The sequence below is a fragment of the Streptopelia decaocto genome (assembly GCF_964273445.1).
Source record: "Streptopelia decaocto genome assembly, chromosome: 3".
Taxonomy (NCBI): Eukaryota; Metazoa; Chordata; class Aves; order Columbiformes; family Columbidae; genus Streptopelia; species Streptopelia decaocto.
In genome coordinates this window covers 104,385,027-104,409,831 of record NC_138656.1, presented here as the reverse complement: position 1 = coordinate 104,409,831, position 24,805 = coordinate 104,385,027, and the positions used below count along the sequence as shown (strand labels likewise).

Here is a 24,805-nt window from a genome sequence, read left to right as displayed (position 1 = left end):
GTTAGTGTGTATTTTCTGTGGAAAGCAAGCATGTATAGAGTCTGCGTGTTGTAGTCTTTTAACATTTGTGTACCTTGGCATAGCTGTAGTACTAAAAGCGATGGTTTTTAAAAGCTGAAAATTAAATTCCAGCAAGACTGTATGTCTTAAGGCTTGTGAAAACTTTTCAAATAATCAGATGTCAGTTATTAATAATTAGTATCCTGTTGAAAGAAACTTACAATGGAGAGGTTTTTTATACTTACTTTTGAGGTACTTTATATGAAAAATACTTAAATGCTAAATTGTTATGGGTGTTAGGACATGACTGCATGATACCTTCTTGGTGATGAGTTCCACTGTAACTGCTACTGCTAATTTGTCAAGTATTCTTCTTTCTAATTGTGGATAAGTTCCTAACATATCTCAGATGGAAGGAACTGACTTCTCTATATCTCTTGTCCTCTCAAGTTTAGCTCAGACAGAATGAATATAAGATGCTGAGTCAAATTTTCAAATGATCCACAGTTACTGTGAATTAACAAGATGTACTGTCTATTCTTTTTGCAGGTACGAGTCTTGTTTTCAAAAGGCCCGTTTATTGCTATTTTTGCAAGTGACCCACACATTATTATAAAGGCTATTAACCAGAATCTCAACAGTGTTCTACGTGATTCAAACATAAATGGACACGATTACATGCGAAACATTGTCCACTTGCCTGTTTTTCTGAATAGCCGAGGGCTTAGTAATGCAAAAAAGCTGATGGTAGCTTCAACAACCAATGGGGATATTCCTTATACAGATAATGCAGGTGAGGTCATGCAGGAGGATGATACTAAAGTTACAAAACCAGTGTTCCAAAAATCTGTTTTTTGGAGCAAAGTATTTAAATAATTGGCAGATCACTAGTTTTATTTTATAGGTCAGTCAAATGTATATGAATGGAGAAAATGCCTGCTTTTTGTTTTTCTTTCTATAGGATTGCATGAAGAGGTTGACAGGAGAGTTTCTCAGAACAGTCTTGGAGACATGGCCAAGTTTGGTAGCAAAACTGCTCTCAATAGGCGGGTGAGAAAGATTTTTAGACTAAATGAAGATACTGGTAATACCTTTTTCTTTTCTATTCTTTCGTTTTTTCTTTCACATTAATGTCAACTTGGAAGACTTAGCAAACCATTCTTACAAAATTGATATAAATGATCCATGTAGGAAAAGTACATTCTTAAATGAGTATACTGTTGGTCTGTCAAAGAGGAAGAAGTTTGCTCACTGAAGTGTTCTCTTCCACAAATACTTCAATTCAGCTCTCTGCGAATGCTGCGATGATACAGCATACTGGTAGCAGATGTGAGCTATGTGTGTATGTTTTGGATTTTCGTGTGTACGCCTGGTGTCACTTGTTCACAGGATGCTGCAAGAAGGCTCAGTAATTGAGCAAATCAACTGATTTAGAATATTATAATACTAGATTTTACTGCGACACGTCCACCACACTTTCTGTCGTGCTTTCTCTTCTGTTTTACAATTTCTACATAAAAGCAGAAAGTGGTTGAATAAAAGGTATCTAGGAAGTAGTGAAAAGCCATGCAGAGTCTGAGGATTCTGAGGTGTTTGAGCTGCCACAGGTAGAGAGTTGGGAGTTTTGTAGCAGAGGAACCTGATGTTCACTTCAATTTTAAAATTTAATTAGTAAATGCATGGCATTAACTTTTTGTAGAAACAGCAGGAAACCATGAGGGCAATGCCCTCCGTTTTTACAAAATACCTCACTGTGTCACTGTTTCGTCCTCTTAGAATTGACATGGAAGTAAAATGTTTAACTCTTGCCAGTTCTTGGCTTATGTGGAAATTGTGTTCAACTGTTACATAGCTCAATCAGTATTAAATTCTGGTAAATGTTTTTATGATGTTTCATGTCAGCCTCACAGATGCATATTCACAAAGATTCTAACTTTATTATAAAGTAGAATTGAAGTATTTGAAATACAGAAAAGTTTTTGATACTAATCGGTATTCCTTTATTGTATCAATATCAGGATACTTACCGAAGACGCCAGATGCAACGTACCATTACACGCCAAATGTCTTTTGATTTGACCAAGCTGCTGGTTACAGAAGATTGGTTCAGTGACATCAGTCCTCAGACCATGAGAAGGTTGCTCAATATTGTTTCAGTGACAGGTCAGTGTGGCATATTTGTGTACTGTAAACAGTAACAGTGTAACAGTTGTGTATCTTTAAGCTCTTCCCTAACAAATTGATCCTAGTTACAGCTACCTACATTACACTTCAAAGAGGGTTTTAGAAGATGACATTAATCCTATTCTCTACAGCTCCTGTGCTGTAGAACTCTTACCCTGAATAAAACATATTAATTGTTTTTTATGCCACTTGAACTCCTTTAGTCTGAGTTTCTGATTTTTCTGATAAAGGATCCCACTAAATAATGAGTAGTACTACACTGTACAAATGGAGAATAAAGTGAATATTACTGCATTTTGAAGGAGAAGAGTTCTGCTCTTGTTCTTAGCTAGTTCAACATTAATCGAATTATCACAAGCTCTGGGTTATGTTAATGAAAATAGGATCTCTAATACTTCTGATTTCAGTGAGCCTAATAAAATTTGATTGCCAGGAAGACTACAGTACAATCCTACCAATAATACTAGCAATAAAAGATTATGTTAAATGAGCTCTGTCATTTCTAGAAATATGACCTCTGTCTTTCTATGATAACATTTAATGCTTAAGTAGAAAATTCTCTTAGTTTTTTAATGAGGGCTGGATCATTTGAGAGAGAGGATTTTAGGAATAAAATCTTTACAGATACAGACATATTGCAGTTACCTGCAAGCATATGAAGAATGAGTTCAACAGAATCAGCATTAAGTTCTGCATCAGGTGAATGTAGCCATATTGCTACAGAATCAGAAATCAGCCCATCTTTATTGCAGAGAAGATAGCTGGAGCTTGGAAACCTGTTGCAGCTATCTCAAGTCTCGCTTAAGCTCTTTGCTTTACAAATAGATGCACAGAGTAATAATAATCCAGGTCAAAACTGAACTGATTCCTGCTGATCCATTTGGTTACAGAAACCTGCTACAGCAGTATCTGTGCTGCAGCTTCTCGTTGCATTTGGGAGAAGGTCTTTCCAACAGGTCACAAGTAGGTGGAGCTGGTTCAGGTCTGGTGCAGTGTGGGGTGATCATGGCAGTAGGAAGTCTGGCCTGAGGACACAGTTGTGTGTTTCTGAGCTGAGGTTCAGCTCTGTCGAACCAACCTGGGTAACACAGAGCAGTTGGTTCTCTCACAACTCCATTCGCAGTGCTTGCGTAGGATTGTCCTAATTTACCTTCACTCAGGTTATGAAGAATTAAATGTAAATGCTGTTCTAAATTAAGTAAAATAACCCATGGCTTATTTTCTGTTCCATTAACTTAACACTAGTATAGTTAATAGAAGGTTGTTTGTATGTAATTTTCCCTATTTTTCCCTGCTTTTTTCCTTTTTTAGTGATCATTTATATGTGACAACAGACCTAAAAATCCGAGCTAATCTTTTAAATTAATGTGCAGGATCTTACCATGGTCATTACAATTTATAGCATGAAATGTCTGGTTTTAGCAAATTATAGTGCAGATGTGAATGTATAACAAAATCACAAGCTGTTAGTTGTAAAAACAAACAAACAAAGCCCTGCAAGAACACTTTTAGTGTACTATAATCTGTGGTTATATATGGTGACTTAATGAACAGCTTCATGAGCAGAGCCTTCAGAGTATGTTATACATCATCATCAATACTAATAATGCAATTCTAGTAAACTTGCTACAATTTGAAATGTGTAACTGTAGCATTAACTTTTTCTGGTTTTTTTAAATTAACTTCATTTGTAATTCCTACCTCTCGTTATTAACTTTAAACAGTTTTTTGATTATAGCTTTGACTTTTAGTTTATTGGCTATTGAAGATGGCAGTAGTATGCTTAACTTGTTTTGACCAGATTTCATATGCCAATGCACAGAATATCTTTCACAGTATTAGCATGATTTTTATGTTTAGATTGAGAAAATTCTGTGTGAAAATCTCTTTTGAGTTTTGTTAACATAACTTAAGATTCACCTGTAACAAGATTATAGTACTTAGCATTTAACTTGGAGCTGAAGTTGACAGTTTTGGAGAGTCTCATGCTTTGACCAGTATTTGCAAGAATTTCTATTAGGTTGTTAAATTATATTTTTTGATGCAACTTGAGATGGTTTTGAACTTTCTGAGCTAAAAATATAATACCAGAAAGTTCATAGGTTAAAGAACTTACGTACCTGTTATTTCGAAGGCAAAAGATATCTTTCAAAAAGGGAAAAAATCCCCTGTGTTTCTTCCCTCCTTTCGTGCTATATTAGGTCGTTTATTGAGAGCTAATCAGATCACATTCAATTGGGATAGACTGGCAAGTTGGATCAATCTCACAGAGCAGTGGCCGTATAGAACATCTTGGCTCATTCTGCATCTTGAAGAGACCGAAGGTGTTCCAGATCAGCTGACTTTAAAAACCATCTATGAGAGGTAGGTGTTATTCTGGTGATGGTATGCACTTTCAATGATTAAAATGGTGATCGTTATTAATGATTATTAGAATAACATGGCTTTCAACAAGCTACCAAGTTGTAATCTAAAATAAGAAAATCTAAAATTCTCACGATCTTAATCTCTTTTGTTAACTTTTGGAAACTTTTGAATGACTTTCATTGCTACTTAATGTACCATGTATGAGTGTATTTTGTATTTAAAAAAAAAAAAAAAAAGAATTATACTGGAATTCTTTCACAGCTGCTCTTCTGTCTCTTGATATAATTTTCATCTCTGCCTTGGCCAAGCCAGAAGTTTGGTTTTTTGCCTTTTTTTTTTTTTTCTTTCCCTATTTAGAAATCTGAACTAAGCTCTGCAAAAACTCTCTGAAGGTTTGGAGCTTAGCAAGTGAGCTTGAGGGTACAGCAGTGCCTTGTGCTGCAGTTAAGGAATACAAAGTGAAGTGTGACTTTCTCCATTGCTGCAACAAGTTGCTGTTCAACAGAGCTGTCTGGTATTGCAAGTGAGACTGAATGTTCCCTATGTAGCCAGTGAACATGCCTTTCCAGAACCCGGCTGCTTGTCAGGAAGGACTTGTGGTTTGTGACAAGTGACCTGATGACAGCAAGAGGAATGGAAGAGAAAGAATGTGACTATAGGAAAAAAACCAAATCTGAGAATGGAAGTCAGTGAGAGGAAGGAAGGGTTTGACTTGTGTAAGAAATAACAGAGCAGATGAACAGCTGAGGTAAAGAGGGAAGACAGGGACTTACTGAACAAGTTGCTAGAAAATCTAGAGACACTGCAGGGTCCAGGGAAAGAGTGGAGAGGAGAATGAACTTGGAAAGAAAATTCTGGGGAGGTGCCCTGCGCTAAGACTCAAGGAATGGGATAAGATGGACTGGCTGAGGGGCTGGGCTGCACTGGAAATGATTGAAGTATTGAAAAAGTTGAGCTGATTGATTGGAAAAGATGACTGGAGTGGGTTGTATTAGGAAAGTTGAAGTGAGGTTAAATCTGAACCCAGAGAACCCAGAAGGCAGAGGGACAGGGGTGGAGCGGGCGTGATGAGGCTGAGGATTGGAGGGAAGAAGGCAAGTAGTAGACTGGAGTGGCTTCAAGTTGGGAGGTTGTTATTGTAATATCAAACTGCAGAGGTAAATAAATGCATTATTAGAAAACACTTTCCTCTAGAGAATGGATCCACTTTCTGGGTTTTGGGTTTCTTCTGTAAGATAGCTGTGAAATCAATAAGGTAATGGGAACCCACCTCTCCATTGTGGGTTCACATGGCTGGTGTGACCAGGTAAGTACAGTAATTCAGAATCATCAGGGATTCCCTCTCCTGTCGTGCTTTCCAGTACTTCCGTTGTAGAAATTTCCAACTTATCTTTATTTAGATTTGCTGTATGGCATGTTTCATAAGCTTATATTTTCAGTATTTATCCAGCAAACTCGTTACAGTCTTTCGATTATTAGCATTGACAGTAATAAATCACTTTGGAGTGATTAAAGTCCAAAGCTGTCTTCAAGACATAACAGTGTTTATGTTTTCTGATAAACCAGAGGAGGTATTAGAGACTTGAATTGTTCTCCTACATGGGTACTAATAATTCCAGTATGAGCTAATGTTAAATTTGTAGTAACCCAATGTGAGAAGGACAGTCACCATTGAATGTGAATGACTTATTTGAGTTCTGAATTATTTGTTGTTAGTTACAGTCACTTGAGCTGTTGATATTCAGTGCCAGCTGTAGTGTGTCAGGGTTTATTAGTTCAGGTGTGGAGGAGAGTCATGATTCCCGCTATGCTGTTTTGCCTCTCGCTGTGTAGGTTGTATTTGGAAGTAATATAACCACTTAAGTAGAGTGCCAACTAATAATTGACAGTTATAAATGTATAAATAAATTTATAGTGTATAAAACTAGGATCTCTAATATGAAGAAACAGTAAAGAACCCTGTACCATATACTGGAAAAAGGAAGGTGATGATCTTCTTTTAAGTAAAGCTGTTAGTATCCTACTGCAATACCAGGAAAATAAGGAAAAGGAAAAGAGGACCAACATTCAGGATTCTGTCTTTAGCAAAACTTACCAACAGGATTATTTGATATGAAAATGATAAAGCTACAAGGCTGAGATTCTTTGACTATTTAACTATTTAAAAAAAAGGGTTCATAAGAGTTGCCGCGTGCTCAGGAAGAGAGTTGATCTCTCAGCCACTTCTGTTGAACTTCTGCAAGGAATTAAATGTATAACTTTACTGATGTAGTGACAAAGCTGAGATACCTGTCTGGTAATTTGGGTACTCATCATTACTGTATGCTGAGTGTGGAAAGGTCTGTGAACTCCTCTCTGGGATAAGCTAATGCTCTCAAAATTCTGTTTTAGCCAAAATAATCCTTTCTGCAGTGGTCTTTTTTATCTACAATTGTTTAAGATCACTTGGCTTGAATGTCTGTATCAGTTCGAAATAGAGTATTTACTTTAGTTCCTTCAAAAAAAATTTAATTTCTGTTATCTAAGGTTTTCTAGTTTATAAAAGAGCTTTCCCATTTGGAATCTCATGAATAGATACCGAATTGCGATACTTGTATAGCCTCTGTTCCTGTTCTGAGTTTGTTACTTCGTTCCTGCCTCTTATTCTGCAAGGGTGTTTTAGAAAATATTTTGGTACTTTAGAAGAGGAGCAAGAATATAATTTTCCTAGCATTGAATAGCTTGTGTCAAACTACTTTTTATTGTGACAATGCAAATTCTTCCTTGGTTTTGCTGCATTTCTGAACTCTTAAGTGTGTGGGGAAAGGGTTCTGCTTGGCCATCTTCCTTGGATGAAAGGAATCCTGTAGGTTCTCTGATAGGTGTAGGAGTTCCACACTTGATCAAGTTCTCCATATAAGAAGAATCCTTTGATATTAGAGTAACTTTTCCAATTTTTAAGTTATCATCTGTTAAAAAGGTTGTGAATTGCCAGATTCCCTTGGAGTGAGAGCTTCCTTTGCCTTTCTCTTGGCTGCTGCCTGTGTGGGGCAGGGGGTTAACACAACACATTGGTCTCTTACAGGTGCCTTCAACTGAAGAGTTATGGTAGATGTTTTGTGTGTGCAGCGAGGGTATGACAAGTGGTAATAAAACCTGTGTTGACTTAGCGCTGTGTCTTTGGAGGCACGTTAGAAGCAGTTCTGCTCTCAGTACAGCTGATGCTGCAGGAGTGAGCTGTGGTCCCCGTGCCTGGTGGTGCTGTGTCGGCAGGTGGCACCAGCAGAACAACTGCGTCTGTCCCGCGTAGCTCCAACAGTGTCTGTTTGCATGCTTGTCTTAGTGTATTCTGTATTGGTATTTAACATTAGCAATCTTTTTCACTCGATGTTTTGGCTTTCGGTCTTTCAAAGAATAAGCAATACGTTCACAACAAAAAGTATAGTAAAATGAAAAGAATCAGGTAGTCAAGCATTAAGAAATTGAAGAATAGTCTGCAGTTAATTCTCCTCTATATATGCATTATTACATGTGATGTATGTGATCATATGCTATTTTGCCCCCATAAGATTGCTGTCTTGTTCAGAATTTAGTTTTGCAAACTATATAGACAGGCTGCATAGTAAAGGGGAGGGCCATTTTCTGTCGCATCTCAGTGCTATCTGTTGTCGTTAAAAAGAATGCCATAGGAAAACTAAGATAACTGAAAGCTGCTCTAGAACTATTCATCAGAGTTTGTGTGATATTGGACTGTCAAACCTTTCACTTGGATAGTATTTATGCCTCTGTTGGGAGGTGTTGTATACAGCTTATGGTTTGGTAGGCTCATTCTAGTAAGTGTTTGGGGCTATAGCTGAAGGTAGTGGGAGCTCTGGTTTCAGTATGTGCAGTACTCTGAAAGAAAACAGGCATTTCAGTTTGGTTACTGAAAGATATAGCTGTATCTCTCTGCTTCAATTTGTTATTAAAAAAAGGAAAAAAAGAAAAAATCTAATAAATATATTCTTATTGCGAATGATTGTTGGCAAAAGTAAATTTGTGAGTAAATTTTATCTATAGATACTATGAATATGGAAAACTATATTGATGAGTATGAAACCAGTTTTGTTAGTAGTAGTGCATCTTTACTGTGGCAAACTATGCAGAGATGGGAAAACCTGTTGAATGTCATATTGGCAACATTTTCCCAGGGTTTATAAAAAAAAAAAAAGGCTTCAATTTGTATTGTAGGCACATCTTTTGTGAACAGTATTTATGGATTGGAGTCACTTGAACTTCTGTCCTCGTAACAGGTAGAGATACTATATTTTGTAAATCTTTCGTATAGGAGAACCAGCCCATGCTTTGTGTCAAACTTTGAAAATAAAAAAATGCCAAGTCTGCATTGTTGGCTTCCAGTCCGGATTCTGGAGGAAAAAAAAAATCTTTACTCTTTTTACTTCCTTATACTGTATCCTCTCACTTCCAGCCTCTCTCTTTTCTGGTCTGGATCTTTGCTTGGTTTTGCTTTCCAGCTGATATATTTTATTAGTACCAGTATTTACTCCTTTGAGTTTGTATGTTACCTTTTCAAGTCATCTCTTATCACCAGGATTTCTTGTAGTCTCTCTCGTTGGCAGGTTAAGCTCCTAATTCTGAGTTCTTGTCTATCATGTTTTCTGCCCCTTAAGTGTTTAGGTTGTTCTGTGGTGAAGCCAGCTGTTGTCATTACCCACCTCTCTATCCTGGTCTATTTAAATTATTTTTACCATTTTATTTATAATTGTGACATATGGTTAATATTTATGTTGTGCTGTATTCTCCTCTGTGTTGCTGTAAGGTCTTATTAATGCCAGTTTTGTGAAATGCCAAAATGGTTTGCAGAAGCTGCAGAAAGCAAATTTTTAAAGCCCCAAAGTAAAATAAAATACATGTGCTTTCTTTAAATGAATTGTAAGAGATTTAAGTTGTCAGATTAAAGCAAGTTTCTGTTGAGTGTTGGAAACTGATACTTCTCAGATTTGTAAATTAGCCAGCTATGGGAATGTGTTCTCTTGTGAAGACTAAAAGAAACATCCATGACACCAGAATGAATGTCAGTGCCAAATCTAAATAAATGATACACTGGGAAAAGTCCCTGTGGCTTTTGTAGAGAGAAGATGTCTTTCAGGAAACTGAATTCTCAACAGAGTCAAAAAACATGTGAAGAAGACAATATAACATTTTGAAATTTAAGAAATTTTAAGTAAGATCTTCATATCAGAACATTTAAATGTATTAAAATTTAAGGTCATAACAAGCAAGATTGCCTCAGGAAAACGAAAGATGGAAGTGAAAGGCAGGAGTGTCTTGTGAGAAACTTGCAGATAAAGTTTCCAGAGATAACACTTATAATCTTTGACATACCTGTAAATGGTCTGGCAGAGGGAGAAGATGAAATGTGGGGCTATAATGAGGACAGCCGTTTCACAGAGAGTTGTGGAAGTAGCTATGAGTAAATTGCAGATCAAAGTCATTGTGGATACAGGTGTCATAGCATACTGGGGAAAATAATTTAATCTATAATCCTGCTAACATGGTAATCGGCTGTAAATCTGCATTGGGGAAGGACATTCACAAATCATAGCTGATTTATCTGAAAAAATATGTTCAGTCCTCAGCAGGAGGTGGAAAATGAAACAATGTATTTAGGAGTTATTAGCAAAGCAATGGAAAGAAGAAAGGTGTTGTATTATACAAATCTGTGATGTATCTAAATCCTGAACACTATGAGACTCTAGTAATCACATTTCAAAAAGGTTGTACCAAAGTAGAATAGATATTATAGAGGATGAGGAGAGCCCTAGTCTCACTTCAGATTTTGCTGTCAATTTCATCACTGTCCTACTTCCTATGCAGCGAGGAATCCCAGTTTTGCTTGAATACTTTCTCCAATTTTTTTTTTTTTTTTTGGATTCACAAGTCTTCTTCAGTCTTAGAAATTTGAGTCATTTCTTTCTTTTCCCCAAAGACCTTAGTTTTTCATTTCAGTTTAACGCTCTATAGTCATCTTACTTTGTTTCTTGATATTTTCTACTGCTTAAGTCTGTAGATGGTAGCAATTCGATATTGCCACCTTATTGATTAAAAATCACACTATTAAAGCTGATTGCATGGGAGGGAATGCCTTCTCAGACCCTCTCCTTGTTCAGTTTACTTGCTAAGTGAGATAATCTGCTGAGTGAATTTTATCTGTTTGTATCCTTCTTATGGCAGGAACCAAAGTCTGTGGTAGTTTGTCTAGTGGAAGATGTTCCTAGAAGTCACTAAAGTAATTTCATAACCTTCTTGCCTGTAGGCCATTCTCCAGCTGAAATCTGCAGATGTTAGGGAGAGTTTCTGCAACTATGAGCCAACCAGTTCTCTTCTAGATATAGCAGATTTACCAGTCAGTCACTTCTTAAAGAGGTTAGTAGCTGGGCTGTCTTTGCTGATTAAAGCCTGTTCCATGTGTTAAGGTTTATACAGTTGAGAGTGAAACTTCAGGCTTGTATATGCCCCTTGAGTTCAAGCATGCAATTCAGAAAATGACTGACTAAACTTGTAAACACTTTAAAAAACATAGATGTCTAAATTTTTACCCCTGAAGTTCCTGCAACATCTACAGTTCCACTGGTGTGATGGCTCAGAACTGCTCATGTGAGGTCTAAGCTGAGTCTTGTGGTGCTTGCCTTGCATCTGGAGCCTATTCAGGATCCTGGAGAGTCAGTAGCTGCAGCCCTCAAAAAGCCTGGACAAATAAATGTGGTGTGAGCATGTTTGCAACAGGAGGAAAAGGTTAAATTCAGCATAAAACACAGCAGCTAAGGTGACTTTAATTCAGAAATAATGTGGAAGAGGGCGAGTGGCAATACCTATTTTATGTAATATTACGCACTTACAGTATTTAAGATGCTGGGGCAAACTATACGACCAGTTGCAGAAACCTTCTGGTCTCAGTGAACATGCAGAGTTGTCCAGGCAAGCGCTGGCATGGTAGTAAAGTGCCAGTTGACCTTTGAAAAGAAGACGGCAGGGAACATAACTCAGGCTACCAGAACAATTTAGTGACCTACTTGCTGTGAAGGGCCCCTTTGGAAGGAAAAAAAAGTCAGTATAAAGATGATAATGGTCCATGAGAATTTCCTCATGGTTATGTTTGGATGCCATTGGGGTAGAACATTTACCCAGGAGTTTGACAGATCCGTGGTATTTGCCTCTCATGTGGTTAGAATCTAGACTCCATATATTTGTGAATATAGTTCTAGCCATTACGAGGTGCAACTGAGAAACCTAAGACCCGTGTATCTAGGAAGATAGTCCTAAGAGAGACCATGACGCACTCTCAGTGCTTAAAGATACTGGGGAGAGGAGAGTCCTTGTCCCCAGAGCTGAATTTACATTTTGCTTAACGGTACAGAATTCACATAATCACACAAGCTATTCAAGTGCTCCCTACTGGCTGATTTTGATGTTATTTTGCTTGCCGTGCCTGATGTCACGAGGGACAGTTCTACCTGTCACTCTTTGCCCAGGCTTTGCTCAAGCTGAGATGTTAAGACAGGGCTTATAAATCTTTGTGAGGATATTGGCAAATAGTTGCTGGTCACTGAATTTCTGTGGCATGGTTATTCTTATATATTCATTCAAAATATTAGAACATGAGGGCTTGGCTCAGGATAGAAGAAACTCTCATGAGCCATCTGTTCAGATAAGAATCTCCACCCTTGCTTAATTGCCTTGAAAACATGCTTTTTGGGAAGCTGAATGAAACCATGGAAATCAAGAATCTAAAATCTTTGATTTTGAAAAAAAGAGATGTATCTTCCAGGATGAGAAAATGGTAGTGCTTTCCTCAGAGTTGTAAGTAACCATTATTTAAAACTTAACAACATATAATTCATCCATCACTTGGGCTGAATTTCTCTCTGCGAATGTTCTTGCACATGTGTCTGTGTACCTATGGTAGATGTCAAATTGGACTGGAAAACGATGTGCCACAGCAGAGCACACTGAATTGAGAAGAATAGTATACTAACTTGCTTTTATTAAGGATTCTTTTTGTGTGTGTGGAACTAAAGGATCTAAGCCAGCCGTAGCTCATTTATTACTTTTTAAAGTACTTTTGCAACTCTTACTCCATTCTCAGGAATAATTTGTGGAAGACATCTGCTCTGTCTGATTTATTAATAATGGAAAGGGTTGGTGTTTCTTCATTTCTTCAGTTCTGTGTGTCTTGACAGTTTCAGCACCGTTTTAGGGTTTTACTTGTGCTTTTTCCCCGGTTACCTCTTTTTGGAAGTAACCAGAGAAATGCTTCATTTCAGGTTACTAGACAGCTTGTCCTCTGTCTTTTTTTCCATTTTCTTCAGATTAAACTGGTAAAACCTAATTTAGTTATAAGTGGAACAGCAGTTGATTACTGTAGGTTTGGAGTTCTGTAGTGTGGTTTCATTGGTGCTGCGTTCTACTGATAATTTTGTGTGATACGCTCATGTGAATCAAATTAGGAAACACTTGGGCAGGTTAAAACATTTTTGTGTTTCACGTGGAGTTGAATATTTCTACTTCATTATTTACTACTTCAGTTTAAGAAAGTGTATTTACAGCATACTAAAAATACCACCAAGATATAAATGGTATGAAATAATTTTATTAAAGAAATTGATTTCATAAAAAAATCAGAAAATACTGTTCTGTAGCACTAGTAGTAAAATTTATTTTTCCCCATATAAAGGCTCATTTATTTTTATAGCAATTTGATGACACATCTGCTTGCTTTATTCAGCTGAAAAGAAAATGTTAGTTCTTGGTGTTTTGTAAAATTGCTTTGTTAAATTATTTTCGAAATCGTTCAACTTTTAACAAATGACATTTGATACTAACATTGGAAAGCAATTTCAGCTAATTAAGTAGATCCTTCTATAAACCATTGGAACATTAAGATGACAAACTGTTCATTCAGGATTATTTTAATTGGTACAATTATTGTAATTTTGTTGCAATTACGTGTTGAGCTAAAAGCTTTTGTCTAAATCATTTGAGGGTTTTTTGTTAATATACATAAGTAAGAAGAAAAGAAGTAAAATAAAAACTGAAGATAAGCATTATCTGACTGCTTTTCCTTGCAGTGCTTTAGACAAGTATCTATTAAATTATTCTTTTAAAAAGTATGTTACATGTTTTCAGCAAATCTCTAGCAATGCTAGAGCAAGATCATTTGAAATGCAACTTTTCTGGAAGGTTATTATGCTAATTCCAGTTTCGACACTGTTTAAATACCTTTTAATAAAAAGGGTGAAATTAACTTCTGAGGGATTTGCAAGTTGTGTGAAATTTACTGATGTATTAATTTAAGAAATGTAGCTTTTTAGTGATTATAGAAATTTGAAAATGAAAAAGCTACGGAAGGTGCCAAAGTTCATCACTCTGGTTATAATGTTCTCTGCAATTGTCTTTTGCCCAGGCCAGGTTTAAGTAAATCACTTCCTTAAGTAGACAAATTAATATCCTCGTAGACCTCACAGTGAGGCATTGCTTCTAAATATTTAACCTGCTTTTTATTTTTCCATTTCCTTTTACTGCCTCCTACTTAAAACACAGGGCACATAAAGTTATTATATTTCTTATTGCTCTAATAGTGTGGTCTCAATGTTAAAAGCTGGTGATTGTTGCCCCACGGGAATCAAGGCACAAAGGAGAATTAAAGAGAGGATGTGACAAGTAAGAAGGAAGTTTAGGTGGCAAGGTAGTAGGGAGAGAACAAGATCTGGAGCAAAAGCTAATTGGAACGAGATGGAGGAATATTTTTAGCTTTTTTAGTTACTTTTGTAATATAGAATAATCAGTCATATTTCTAAAACATTTTCTAGGTAAGTTTAAATGATTACAGTGTAGTTAATGTGCATTAGTGACATCTCTCAAAAATGCTCCTCTGTGTATTTCAAATCCCCCCAAGCACCACTGATTGATACTAGTTTACAGTGGAACACAGAAGCCTTCATTTTAGCAAAAGTAGAAACAATTTCACAAAAGAATTTTTTTTTTTTTAAACCTGTGTATTTAAACCTGAGTATTCTGTACTTCTGGAAGAACTGATAAAGTTGGGTAATAAAATAGGAGATGATGGCTTTTTTTTGTCTGCTGAGCCTTTTTGTCGAAATCAGAATATTTATTCAAAACCTGAGAGCCTGGGAGAACATTGTGAGGCAAGATGATAAGCTGGAAATGCATCTTTTAACTACACGCTGCAGTGGCCCATGTCCTGGCTCTTAGATGTGACATAATCTGTCTCTAAGGAAAAAAGGAGGAGATAAAATACTTGCTTCATATTCAGAAAAGACTTGTGTCTCATATTGCTGTAAAGGCTGACCGTGGAGCAATAGTGGGGGCTGTCATGTTCTTCAAAAGCTGATGCTCCAGTTTTTCCTTGTAATGATTTGCTCATATGCCCACATGATAAATTTGCCTCATTAGGTCAACTCTGTCGTAAGAACCTGCTTCAGAAGGGAAAGATAATGAACAGATCAGTTAATCCAAATGCTGTATGAAGGAAGTAATATGTCTTTGGTCCTGGTTGACTTGGATTTTGGTTATTAACCTATCAAAGTTAATGTAGTATAGCAATCGTACCTTTTTACCTTCCATTTCTGGGTAGCATTTGCAACAGACTGATAGATTAGTCTTTGAGTTATTCTGAGAAATGGAATTCGTGGTTCTGTCAGGGAAGCATTTGCGATAGACTTTTGGAGAAGGAGTCTCCTTTTGCCTGGTCCTGAGGTTTAGCTGTGTGCTAGAACCCTGGAAAGGAATCTTGTGCTAGAGACTGGGATGAACCACGGGCGTCTCTAATGCTAGGGGACCTGCCAGTATTTACTGCGTTTCTGAAGTCCTCCAGGTGGAGGTATTGAATAAAAGAGTCTCTGCATAAAGCCATGAAGTACCTTTGTAACTGATGTTCAGCAGTGAAAAATACCCAAACCAGGTTAATACAGTATTCTTGTATTTCACTTGTGTGAGTGATCTGATTGGACTTGGCAGTTAGTGAGCCATGATTACTTCTGTTTACAGAGTAGCTTTGAGCAGTCTTAGATTCTTCTGTGCTACACTCTTTAGCTGCTTTTCCATCTGTGTAATAAATACACTGATTTTTAAAAAAATATTTTGCCTTCTGTAATTCAAGTAGCACTGCAAAGCTGTGAATAAATCCAGGCATTTATAACTGTATTAACACTTTAATTATGAAGAGTGTTGGTGTAGGGTATGTTCAGGAGAGTTGTATGAAAATTAGACCTTTTTAATATGACCGGGTGACGGTGCATTATACTGGGTGTGGGAGATTAGTTTAATAAATATCATTTTTTTAAGGATCAAAATGTTTTTTTTTTCTTTCTGGAATGGTCAAAAGCTGGAACACTCAGAAGAGATGGTTTATTTGCTGTTACTTGAATTGGATGGTGAGAATTGGTTTTGCAGAGCAAGCTTTCCCGAATACCTACAGTAACAGGAGTTTTTAAATAGCTATTGCATCTGTTCAGTGAAGTCTCTGTACTGCTTAATATGCACTGAGGGGTTTATAATTTTTGTCAAGATGGATATATCAAACTATAGCTTTCTTTTTTTTTTTTCAGTCTGTATTAAGCTAAAAGATAGTTTCCCTTATGTTTTGAGCATGTTATGACTTTTTATTCCTGCCTTTATACAAGTGTGTATATGAGCAAATGCTCTTTTTTTAGTGTCCAAAATAACCTGTTGTGAATTTCAGTTTGAAACAATATTTGCAGCACTATTCTTGATATGTTGACAGTACTGCAAATTTTGTGGAGTGTTTTGTGTGAGAGCTTTTAATCCAGGAAAAAATACACCCCTAAGCATAAAGATACACTGACACTCTACTGACCAGACAGGAGAAGAACAGGATAAATAACTTCAGAGCAAAACAACGTGCAGTGTTGGACCCACCATGGGGGTTGTTTTCCACATCAGTAATGGAAGTGCAAGGTGAATATAGACTAGAAAAAATTTGGAACAAATTCACAGTCTTTTGAATGGAAGAGAAGATGACTTACCTATGTGTATTTGCAGGGAATGTTTCTGTTAGAGGAAAAAAAAGGGAAATAATCCATCGTTGTTGGAATATAACTTAATCCACAATGAAAGCAATTTAAAATTTTAGCTGTACATGGAAAGGACACATGCAGAATAGTGTCCTCAATTTTTAAGGTTCTCTTCTGTCAAAGTAATATTCTGGTTTGGGCTCATTCCTTTTAAATTCAAGTAGTTGCTTGTGGAAACACTCTCTAACACTAACAGTTTTTGAGGTTTCTGATTTAAACAATAATTCTTCTGCCTCAGGAAAATCTAGCCCCAAAATGAGAATAGGATGTTCACAGCACTTTATTTTTAGATTTGTATGCTTATATTTTAGAAAAAGTAACTCCAGAAGTGCTTTACATGCTAACCTTTTATTTTTTATCTGAGAAGTACAGGCACATGCAATTTTTGTGGCTCTTTGCCAAAAGATTATCGTTTACATAAATATTTCTTTCAAAGGCGTAGTTTGATACTGAGCTCAGGAGGTTCGATTGGAGACTTCAATCTGCACACCAGCAGTGAGCTGTTGGCTGCTGAACAGTAGCTTTGTTCATCACATTCAGAACACTGTTCGCATTCAGACTTAAGTAGAGCTGGCATTAAAATTCAGCTAATTTGTTTCATGTGATTCATCAGCTGTGTGTTTTATTTAAATCTATGTCACATTCTCTTTTGGCTTCTTGTTTTGTAGATGTAAGTGTTGAAGTAGGCCACTCTTTAACTCTTCAGTCCCTGGCTTAAAAAGCGACTTAATTTACATTTTGCTAGTGTTGAGCTCTTGTTTAGAATACTTATAGTAAATATATGTAAGTTAGTGGTGGTTTTTTGTTTTTGTTTTTGTTTTTTTTTTTTAGTTTCTGATGTCTTTGAATAAAGACATACATTTGAATAAAGACATACATTTACAGTCAGTTTAGTTGTAGTTTTATATAAGGCAAAATAGAATAACCGAAGGTAGTAGCTAGATATTGGTGTATAATATACATTTCTCTGATTTTATTGCGTGTATGTTTTACTTCGATACTGTGAATATTTGTGTGGTTTTTTTTTCTTTGAAGTGAGGACCACTTTTTGCTCCTATTAGATTTCTTTAAACACTCTTAGAGAATGAACTATTTCCATTCTTTGAAACTGTAACCTACTTCTGGGTGTCAAGTTTCTCTTCTTACAGAAGCATCGCTTTTGATTCTTTTAAGGCTGGAGCCTGTGAAGCCTTATGTGCAGTGAACTTCCCTGAAGCGTATAGTCCCACTGACATCCAGGTGACTGCTCATAATGATTTACAGGATCAGAACCTTTGGTAGAATAGGCTAGACTTGCTCTTATACTTTATATTTGCTACATTTTCCTATGCTGCAGTTGTAACATCTCACTGTGAATAAAATTATTTGTAGGTACTGCTTGTGACAGCATGGTGTGGCACTATCCTTCATCTTTTAGGTACATGGTCCATTCAGATGTTTTCTGGTAAAATTTATAGGAATATTTTAATTCTACTTTTAGTATAGGACAAGACTGTCCTAAAAGATCAGACTGAAAGATTAACACACAGTTAAAATACATCTTTAATGTAAAAGAGTTGCACTTACTTCAAGCTTCTAGCATTGATCTTTGATTTCTTTTTTTCCTCTTAATATTAAATGCTAAATATTCTGTGTAAATCTGCTACTGTTGTCTCTAGAATAATCCCTTGGTACATAAAAATCTACTTCTTATGGAGAATTTAAAACTAAAGATGAAAGAAGATCATTGCTTTTAAAAAGCTTACAAATTGTGAAATAAGGTAAGGTTGTTCAGCTAATGATAGACCTAGTTAATTAGCTGTATTAAAAATTCAATTCCAGCCAGGTTTTTAAGTGTTATGTTCTTCTCTCTTTGTGGACACATGAGTGTGTATTTATTTAATGTAAGAGATTCTTGGTTGCACTTTGATAGGTTACTGAGTGCACATGAGGGCTCCTTCCTCCCTTCCCATCCATGCATCATTTACATTATCATATCTCATTTGGCGTTGGATGAGATACCAGTCATGATTCTGTGAGATGAGATGTCAAATAAGATAGGTCCATCTGACCCATCACTTGCCTCCATCACTTGCTTGCATTTGGTAGAAACTTTTCATAAACTTCCACAAGGCTAGCATTTATTCCTTTTCCTTTTTCCTTCCTAAAACTCTCCTTGATACTAATGCTTACAAGAAAACCCCCAAAAAACTACCAAACACCACACCATTCTTTGACAATAGTCACAATGCAGCAGCAGTCCCTTATATTGATCATGTCACAGACTTTTATTCCTCTCTGTTTGTGGCTTCCTGTCATAGAAGGTGAATTACTTGAAAGCAGGCAGCTGTTTTTCCACTTTTTACCATGAAATCACGTGCAGTTGAGTTTTGATCAGTGTCTAAGATGCCCGAGTGTTCCTGTTACAAGAAATTTTAGTTTAAAATGAGATTTTTAACCATGGAATTTCTGCTTAGAGTACCAGAACTTGAGTGGATATTTGAAGTTAATGGTGACAAATGTGGAGTTCCCCTTACTTTTTATTTGATGTTACTGATCTATAGATTCCTGATCTGATTTCCGTCTTCTGTTTGACTTCTTTGAGGTTTCTCTGAAGCACATAATTAGATCAGATTATGTAGCAGTTTGAGATTTCTTGCATATTAGGAAATATTAAATTTTTCTCTCTGCAGACAGTGCAGGTCTTTATGGGTTCTTTTTGTTTTCCAGAGAACGGGGAGAGTGGATGCAAGTGTACTGGTATTTCACCCTTGAATATCACTATGCAAATGGACGACGTAGTCTAATAAATATGGTTTACAATTTATCCAATTTTTTTTCTCCTAGAATTTCAAAGAATATTCCTACAACTAAAGATGTTGAACCTCTACTTGAAATTGATGGAGACATACGGAACTTTGAAGTATTTTTATCTTCACGGACACCTGTTCTTGTTGCACGTGATGTAAGAACCTTTTTGCCATGTACTGTAAACTTAGATCCCAAGCTACGAGAAATCATTGCAGGTGAGTATGCTTTCAAATAAATGGAAAAAGACAATTTTAGTATTTATTTTCATGCTACTTTGCATGTTACGTAGAATCATTATTTGTTCATCAAATCAGACCTTCAGATTGTCTCATTTAACTTCAGTAACAGGCCATTCAGTTTCACTTGGTAGCTTTGATGTAATGGCCAGATCGTACTAGACTGAAGTATCTCTTTTGGAGGGGGGAATGCGCTGTGTTTGGTTTGAAGACTGTTAGCAGACAGGGGAGACCAATACACACAATGACATTTTAGTAGACATGGAAGTTGTCTTCCAGATCTTTGTTAACAATTTTAATGGCAAGTGCAGAGTCTTGCATCTGGGCAGGAACAACCCCAGGTTCCAGTATAAGTTGGGGAATGACCTATTAGAGAGCAGTGTAGGGGAAAGGGACCTGGGGGTCCTGGTGGACAACAGGATGACCATGAGCCAGCACTGTGCCCTTGTGGCCAGGAAGGCCAATGGCATCCTGGGGTGGATTAGAAGGGGGGTGGTTAGTAGGTCCAGAGAGGTTCTCCTTCCCCTCCACTCTGCCCTGGTGAGACCACACCTGGAGTATTGTGTCCAGTTCTGGGCCACTCAGTTCTAGAAGGACAGGGAACTGCTGGAGAGAGTCCAGCACAGGGCAACAAAGATGATTAAGGGAGTGGAGCATCTCTTTTATGAGGAAAGGCTGAGGGAGCTGGGTCTCCTTAGTTTGGAGGAGACTGAGGGGTGACCTCATTCATGTTTATAAATATGTAAAGGGTGAGTGTCATGAGGATGGAGCCAGGCTCTTCTTGGTGGCACCCAATGATAAGTCAAGGGGCAGTGGATACAAACTGGAACACAGGAGATTCCACTTAAATATGAGAAGAAGAAGCTTCTCAGTGAGGGTGCCAGAGCACTGGAACAGGCTGCCCAGGGGGTTGTGGAGTCTCCTTCTCTGGAGACATTCAAAACCCGCCTGGACGCCTTCCTGTGTAGCCTCATCTGGGTGTTCCTGCTCCAGCAGGGGGATTGGACTAGGTGTTCTTTTGAGGTCCCTTCCAATCCCTGACATTCTGTGATTCTGTAATTTTGAATAACATCAGTAAGATCCTGTAAAACTGAAACCGGTGAAACAAAGCAGAACATCTCCATTTGATGTACACCTCACTGGATACCTGTGCAGCTGGTACCTGTGAGTTACTTTTTAGTCTGCTCTAGTATGATATTTAAATTCATCCTAGAGGGATTATTGTGTATGTGCTGTGGCTGTTAAGCAGTTATCTTTACTTGCTTGTAGTCTCAAAAGATGCAATTGGGTTCAGGTATGTTCTCTTCTGAAAAAAACATTAAATGTTCTGCCTGCTCGCTGCTGCTGTGGGTTGCTGTGGCACATGGTGTGGAGCTTCTTGTCCAGTTTTAGGGATTGCTGCTGGCTCTGGAGTAGGGCTAAGGCATCCTGACATTTCCACCTGTTAAGACATGCTAAAGCTTTGAAGAAAACCAGAACTTTAAATTTAAAATAGGATCCTTATGAGTCTTTGGTATGACAGTATTCTAGGTGGGAATGGAATTCAGGTGTTAATAGTTCTCTTTGCTTGTCTTTTCTGTTGTGACACTTTTCTTCAGACCTCAACTGGAACCCTTTTTGTTCCTACTTGTGGAACTTCCTTCTCTGCGCTTGATAGCCACAGTGGGATGGCCTGACATTGTTCCCAAGCTCTGTCTCTTTAATCTCTTCAGAAATGGCGCAGGTCTGACTGTCACATCAGACGTGCTCACCGTCAGAGACATACTTGGCGTGATGTGTTCCTGCATTTCTTCTCATTTGTGTTGGAATTCATAACTTGTTATCTCTGGGAGAGAATGTTGAGAGGTGTTTAATATGCTATGTAAATTTATGCAATAAATTTTCCTAACTTTCCCAAAGACCCCTGTGTATATATGATCCTCGATAGATCAACTGAATGCAGCTGAAAGTGACATTTGACGTTCTACTTGGTGAGTTCTGATTGGAGTTAAATACACAAAAATGTACTGTAAGGATGTGGTAAACAAATCAACACTTCTTCAAATATTTCAAGCAAAATCTCATTCTGTTTTACCTTTTTATTTTTCAGATGTTCGTGCTGCAAGAGATCAGATGAATATGGGAGGCCTTCCTTATCCCACATTGCCTTTACATGAGGCACCTGCCAGAGCAACATCTCTGTTCAGTCAGCCTTCATCAGCTTGCTCTTCTACAACCTCTTTCAACGGACCTTTCAATAGCGGAGTTTTATCACCGCAGCCTCACAGCAGTTACTATAGTGGTATGACAGGACCTCAGCATCCATTTTACAATCGGGTAAATAATCGAGAACCAATTAACACTCTTCATATTTAATCTGGTAATATTGCAGATGTCATCTATAAAATATTAAAAGACCCATGCAAATTTTATTTAGGAATGGAGAAAAGTCCAAAAGTCAGTACATTTCACAGTAATGTTTGGTCCCTGTAGTCTGGGGGAGAAAAGTGGTAAATTGCATCAGAAAAACAAATTACACAAGGGGTAAAAAAAGGTCAAATGATTTTGAGACACTGTTCAATTGTAGGATATTGCAGGTTCTTTTTTTGTTATATATTTTTACTTTTATGGGGTAAACTATGCTCAGTCGTTACACACTTGCTCACAGACACTGGAAGGGATCCCAGCTTTTTCTTGACGACTTGGGTTAAAACATACAGAACCTCAAGTGGGGAGCTACATCACAAGGATCTATGTCTGTCTTCCCTTTTGTCTCTTTTTAAAGTTATTCTGGGATCTTTTCCCTAAGCCAGTGTTGCACTAGTTTAAAGAAATTAACATAAACTGCATAAAACATGCATTTTTTGAGCTATTTGTGGGCCTCAAGAAACATAGACCTGCACGTGGCTTACTTGACAATTGAATGAAGTACTTTACCGTATAGTCGGATCAAGTCTAAACTTTCTCTTTTTGTGGGATGTATTCAGGATTTTTGAACTTTTCACTTTTTTTTTTTTTTTTCTGCAGTACTATGATGAAAAAAGAGTAGAAAGCTGATACGTCATAGCTTACTTCTATATACAAGAAGTGGCCTCAACTTTAAGTAGATTTGACAGCGGGTAAATGTTCAGGCTAGTACGCTGGAAAGAAAATTGGGTTATTCCTAAATCATTGTTTGTTAACCAAGGCAGAAAAGAATACATGTAGCACAAAACTGTACACCCTCAATACAGTGACGATATACTGTTTTGTTGAAAATAACTTAAAGTGACATATACTTTGAAGTAGTCCAACACTGTTAAATGCTTGTCACATGAATCTTCATGCTGATACTAACTCAGCTTTGTTAAAGTGGGTGTTTAATTGGAAACTCTGGTTTTGTGTCTGTGTTACTGTACATGACAAGGTTTAAAGTATGGGGTGATACACAGTTGACACTTGTAGGTTTTTGTGGCTCTAATAAGCGTTACAAAAGCAATTAGTGGTGAGTCATAAGCCATTCATACAATGACTGTATTTGTTCATTTGTATTATGTGCATACACAAACTTACAGGCATGCTTGTTTTTTCCTTTTTGCCTACTGAAGACTATAATACTTCGGTTTTGGCCTTTCTTTCTGGAATTTTATACTGCTCTTCCAAGGCATAATTGGTTTTAGTGTTCCACACTTTCAAATATTGACAAAGGGCTGTATTCATTACTTTCCTCTATGGAGTAATAAAGGTACGTCATGAACACCACATACTGAGATAAGTAATGAGAACCTACTGGTAGAAAACTTCGACTGAAAGGTGATTTCCTTCAGCATGTTCAATTATATTTCACTTCTCAGGTTTTTGTAAAAATGGTATTTAAAAAAAGAACAGCAGTAGAAGACCAGGCTCTCCCCAGTAGAAGTTTCTGAGAGAGATCTTGGATACCTGTATGACACAACACAATGGGTTCAGATGCTTCTATGGAAATGCCTGAATTTTATGCAAAACCACCCTAAATTCTAGGGATAGATGCCTTACTCTGACTATTAAATGTTTTGTGTCCTGTTGTCTTTAGGTACTCATTCGTGGATGGGAAAAAAAATCAGGTTGTTTATTTTTAGGAAATGTGAATTCTTTATTATGTATGTTTCTACTTTGTTCTTTAGATGTTTCTGGGTTTTGGACCTTGAACTTCCAGTGACATAATCTATTCACTTTTGGTTTAAAACCCCATTGTCTCTCTGTATAACTGTAAAGGAAATATTACAGTCCCGTTTAGCAGCTCTTCAACTTGGGTGTATAGCTCTCAGTATAGGACTATGCTGGACATTTACATTTTACCACTGTCTGATGGCCTGGCTGCAAGTTGGGTTCAGGTTCTGCTTCCCAATATCACTGCAATCATGGATCATTGTGGAGATCATTTTTGTTATGGGGAAGGTCGGAGCAGTAGTCCAGTCTAATTGAGATTTCTCAGGTTGGAACTAGAAACTGTGGTATTTGAAGACATCTCTTTTTTTGCAACACAGTGGCAAATTCTTAGTTATCTTAGGAAAATAACAAACATCATGCTTATGCTTTATAAGCTATCTGCAGACTTGGAGAACAGCTCTATGCTGGTTTAGGCCCAACATGGGCTTATAGTGATCTCACGTTTTCACAGTATTGTTCTTACTGTACTTCAAAGGAAGCTTGAGTCTGTAGAGTTCCAGCCTATAACAGATCCCACAGTTGGGAAGCAGTGGAGTAGTTGAATTGGGCTGAAGGCGTAATTAGAAATTATGAAAAAAATGTGGGATAATTGCCTTATTGGACCAGCTTTTCATTGCTTTGCAGTTTGATGACTTGCAACCAACAAACAAGCACTCCCTATGTGTTTCAGAGGATGGTCTCTGCAGTGAAAACTTGGCACTTGAATGCTGTACAATCATTAAGTATTTCATGCTTGGGGGTTTTCCACATGGTTTAAGCTGTTAGTGGAAAACTGAGGCATTTAATTATGTTAGGAATAACATGAACTCTTTTTCAAGAGAGTTTCATTTCCAGAAAATGCCAGAGAAACTGTGCCTTATGATGGTGAAATATTTTCAAGTCAGTCGATTTTCTGAATCATATTGTACTAACCAAAAAATGTCAGACAAAGGCAAGGTATTGGTTCTTCTACCTGTTTAAAATGAAACA

General features: G+C 37.2%; 1 protein-coding gene across 3 annotated transcripts in view; it reads left to right on the top strand.

Annotated features, from left to right (window-relative positions):
- Positions 1-24,805, top strand: part of KIDINS220 (kinase D interacting substrate 220) — a 75,129-nt gene that overhangs the window by 32,012 nt on the left and 18,312 nt on the right. For all 3 annotated transcript variants that reach the window (XM_082047547.1, XM_082047546.1, XM_082047545.1), the window contains exons 19-24: positions 550-793; positions 962-1,050; positions 2,019-2,163; positions 4,386-4,548; positions 19,470-19,648; positions 21,759-21,985. In XM_082047547.1, coding sequence (XP_081903673.1) covers positions 550-793; positions 962-1,050; positions 2,019-2,163; positions 4,386-4,548; positions 19,470-19,648; positions 21,759-21,985 — 1,047 coding nt within the window. The remainder of the gene's footprint in view (positions 1-549; positions 794-961; positions 1,051-2,018; positions 2,164-4,385; positions 4,549-19,469; positions 19,649-21,758; positions 21,986-24,805) is intronic.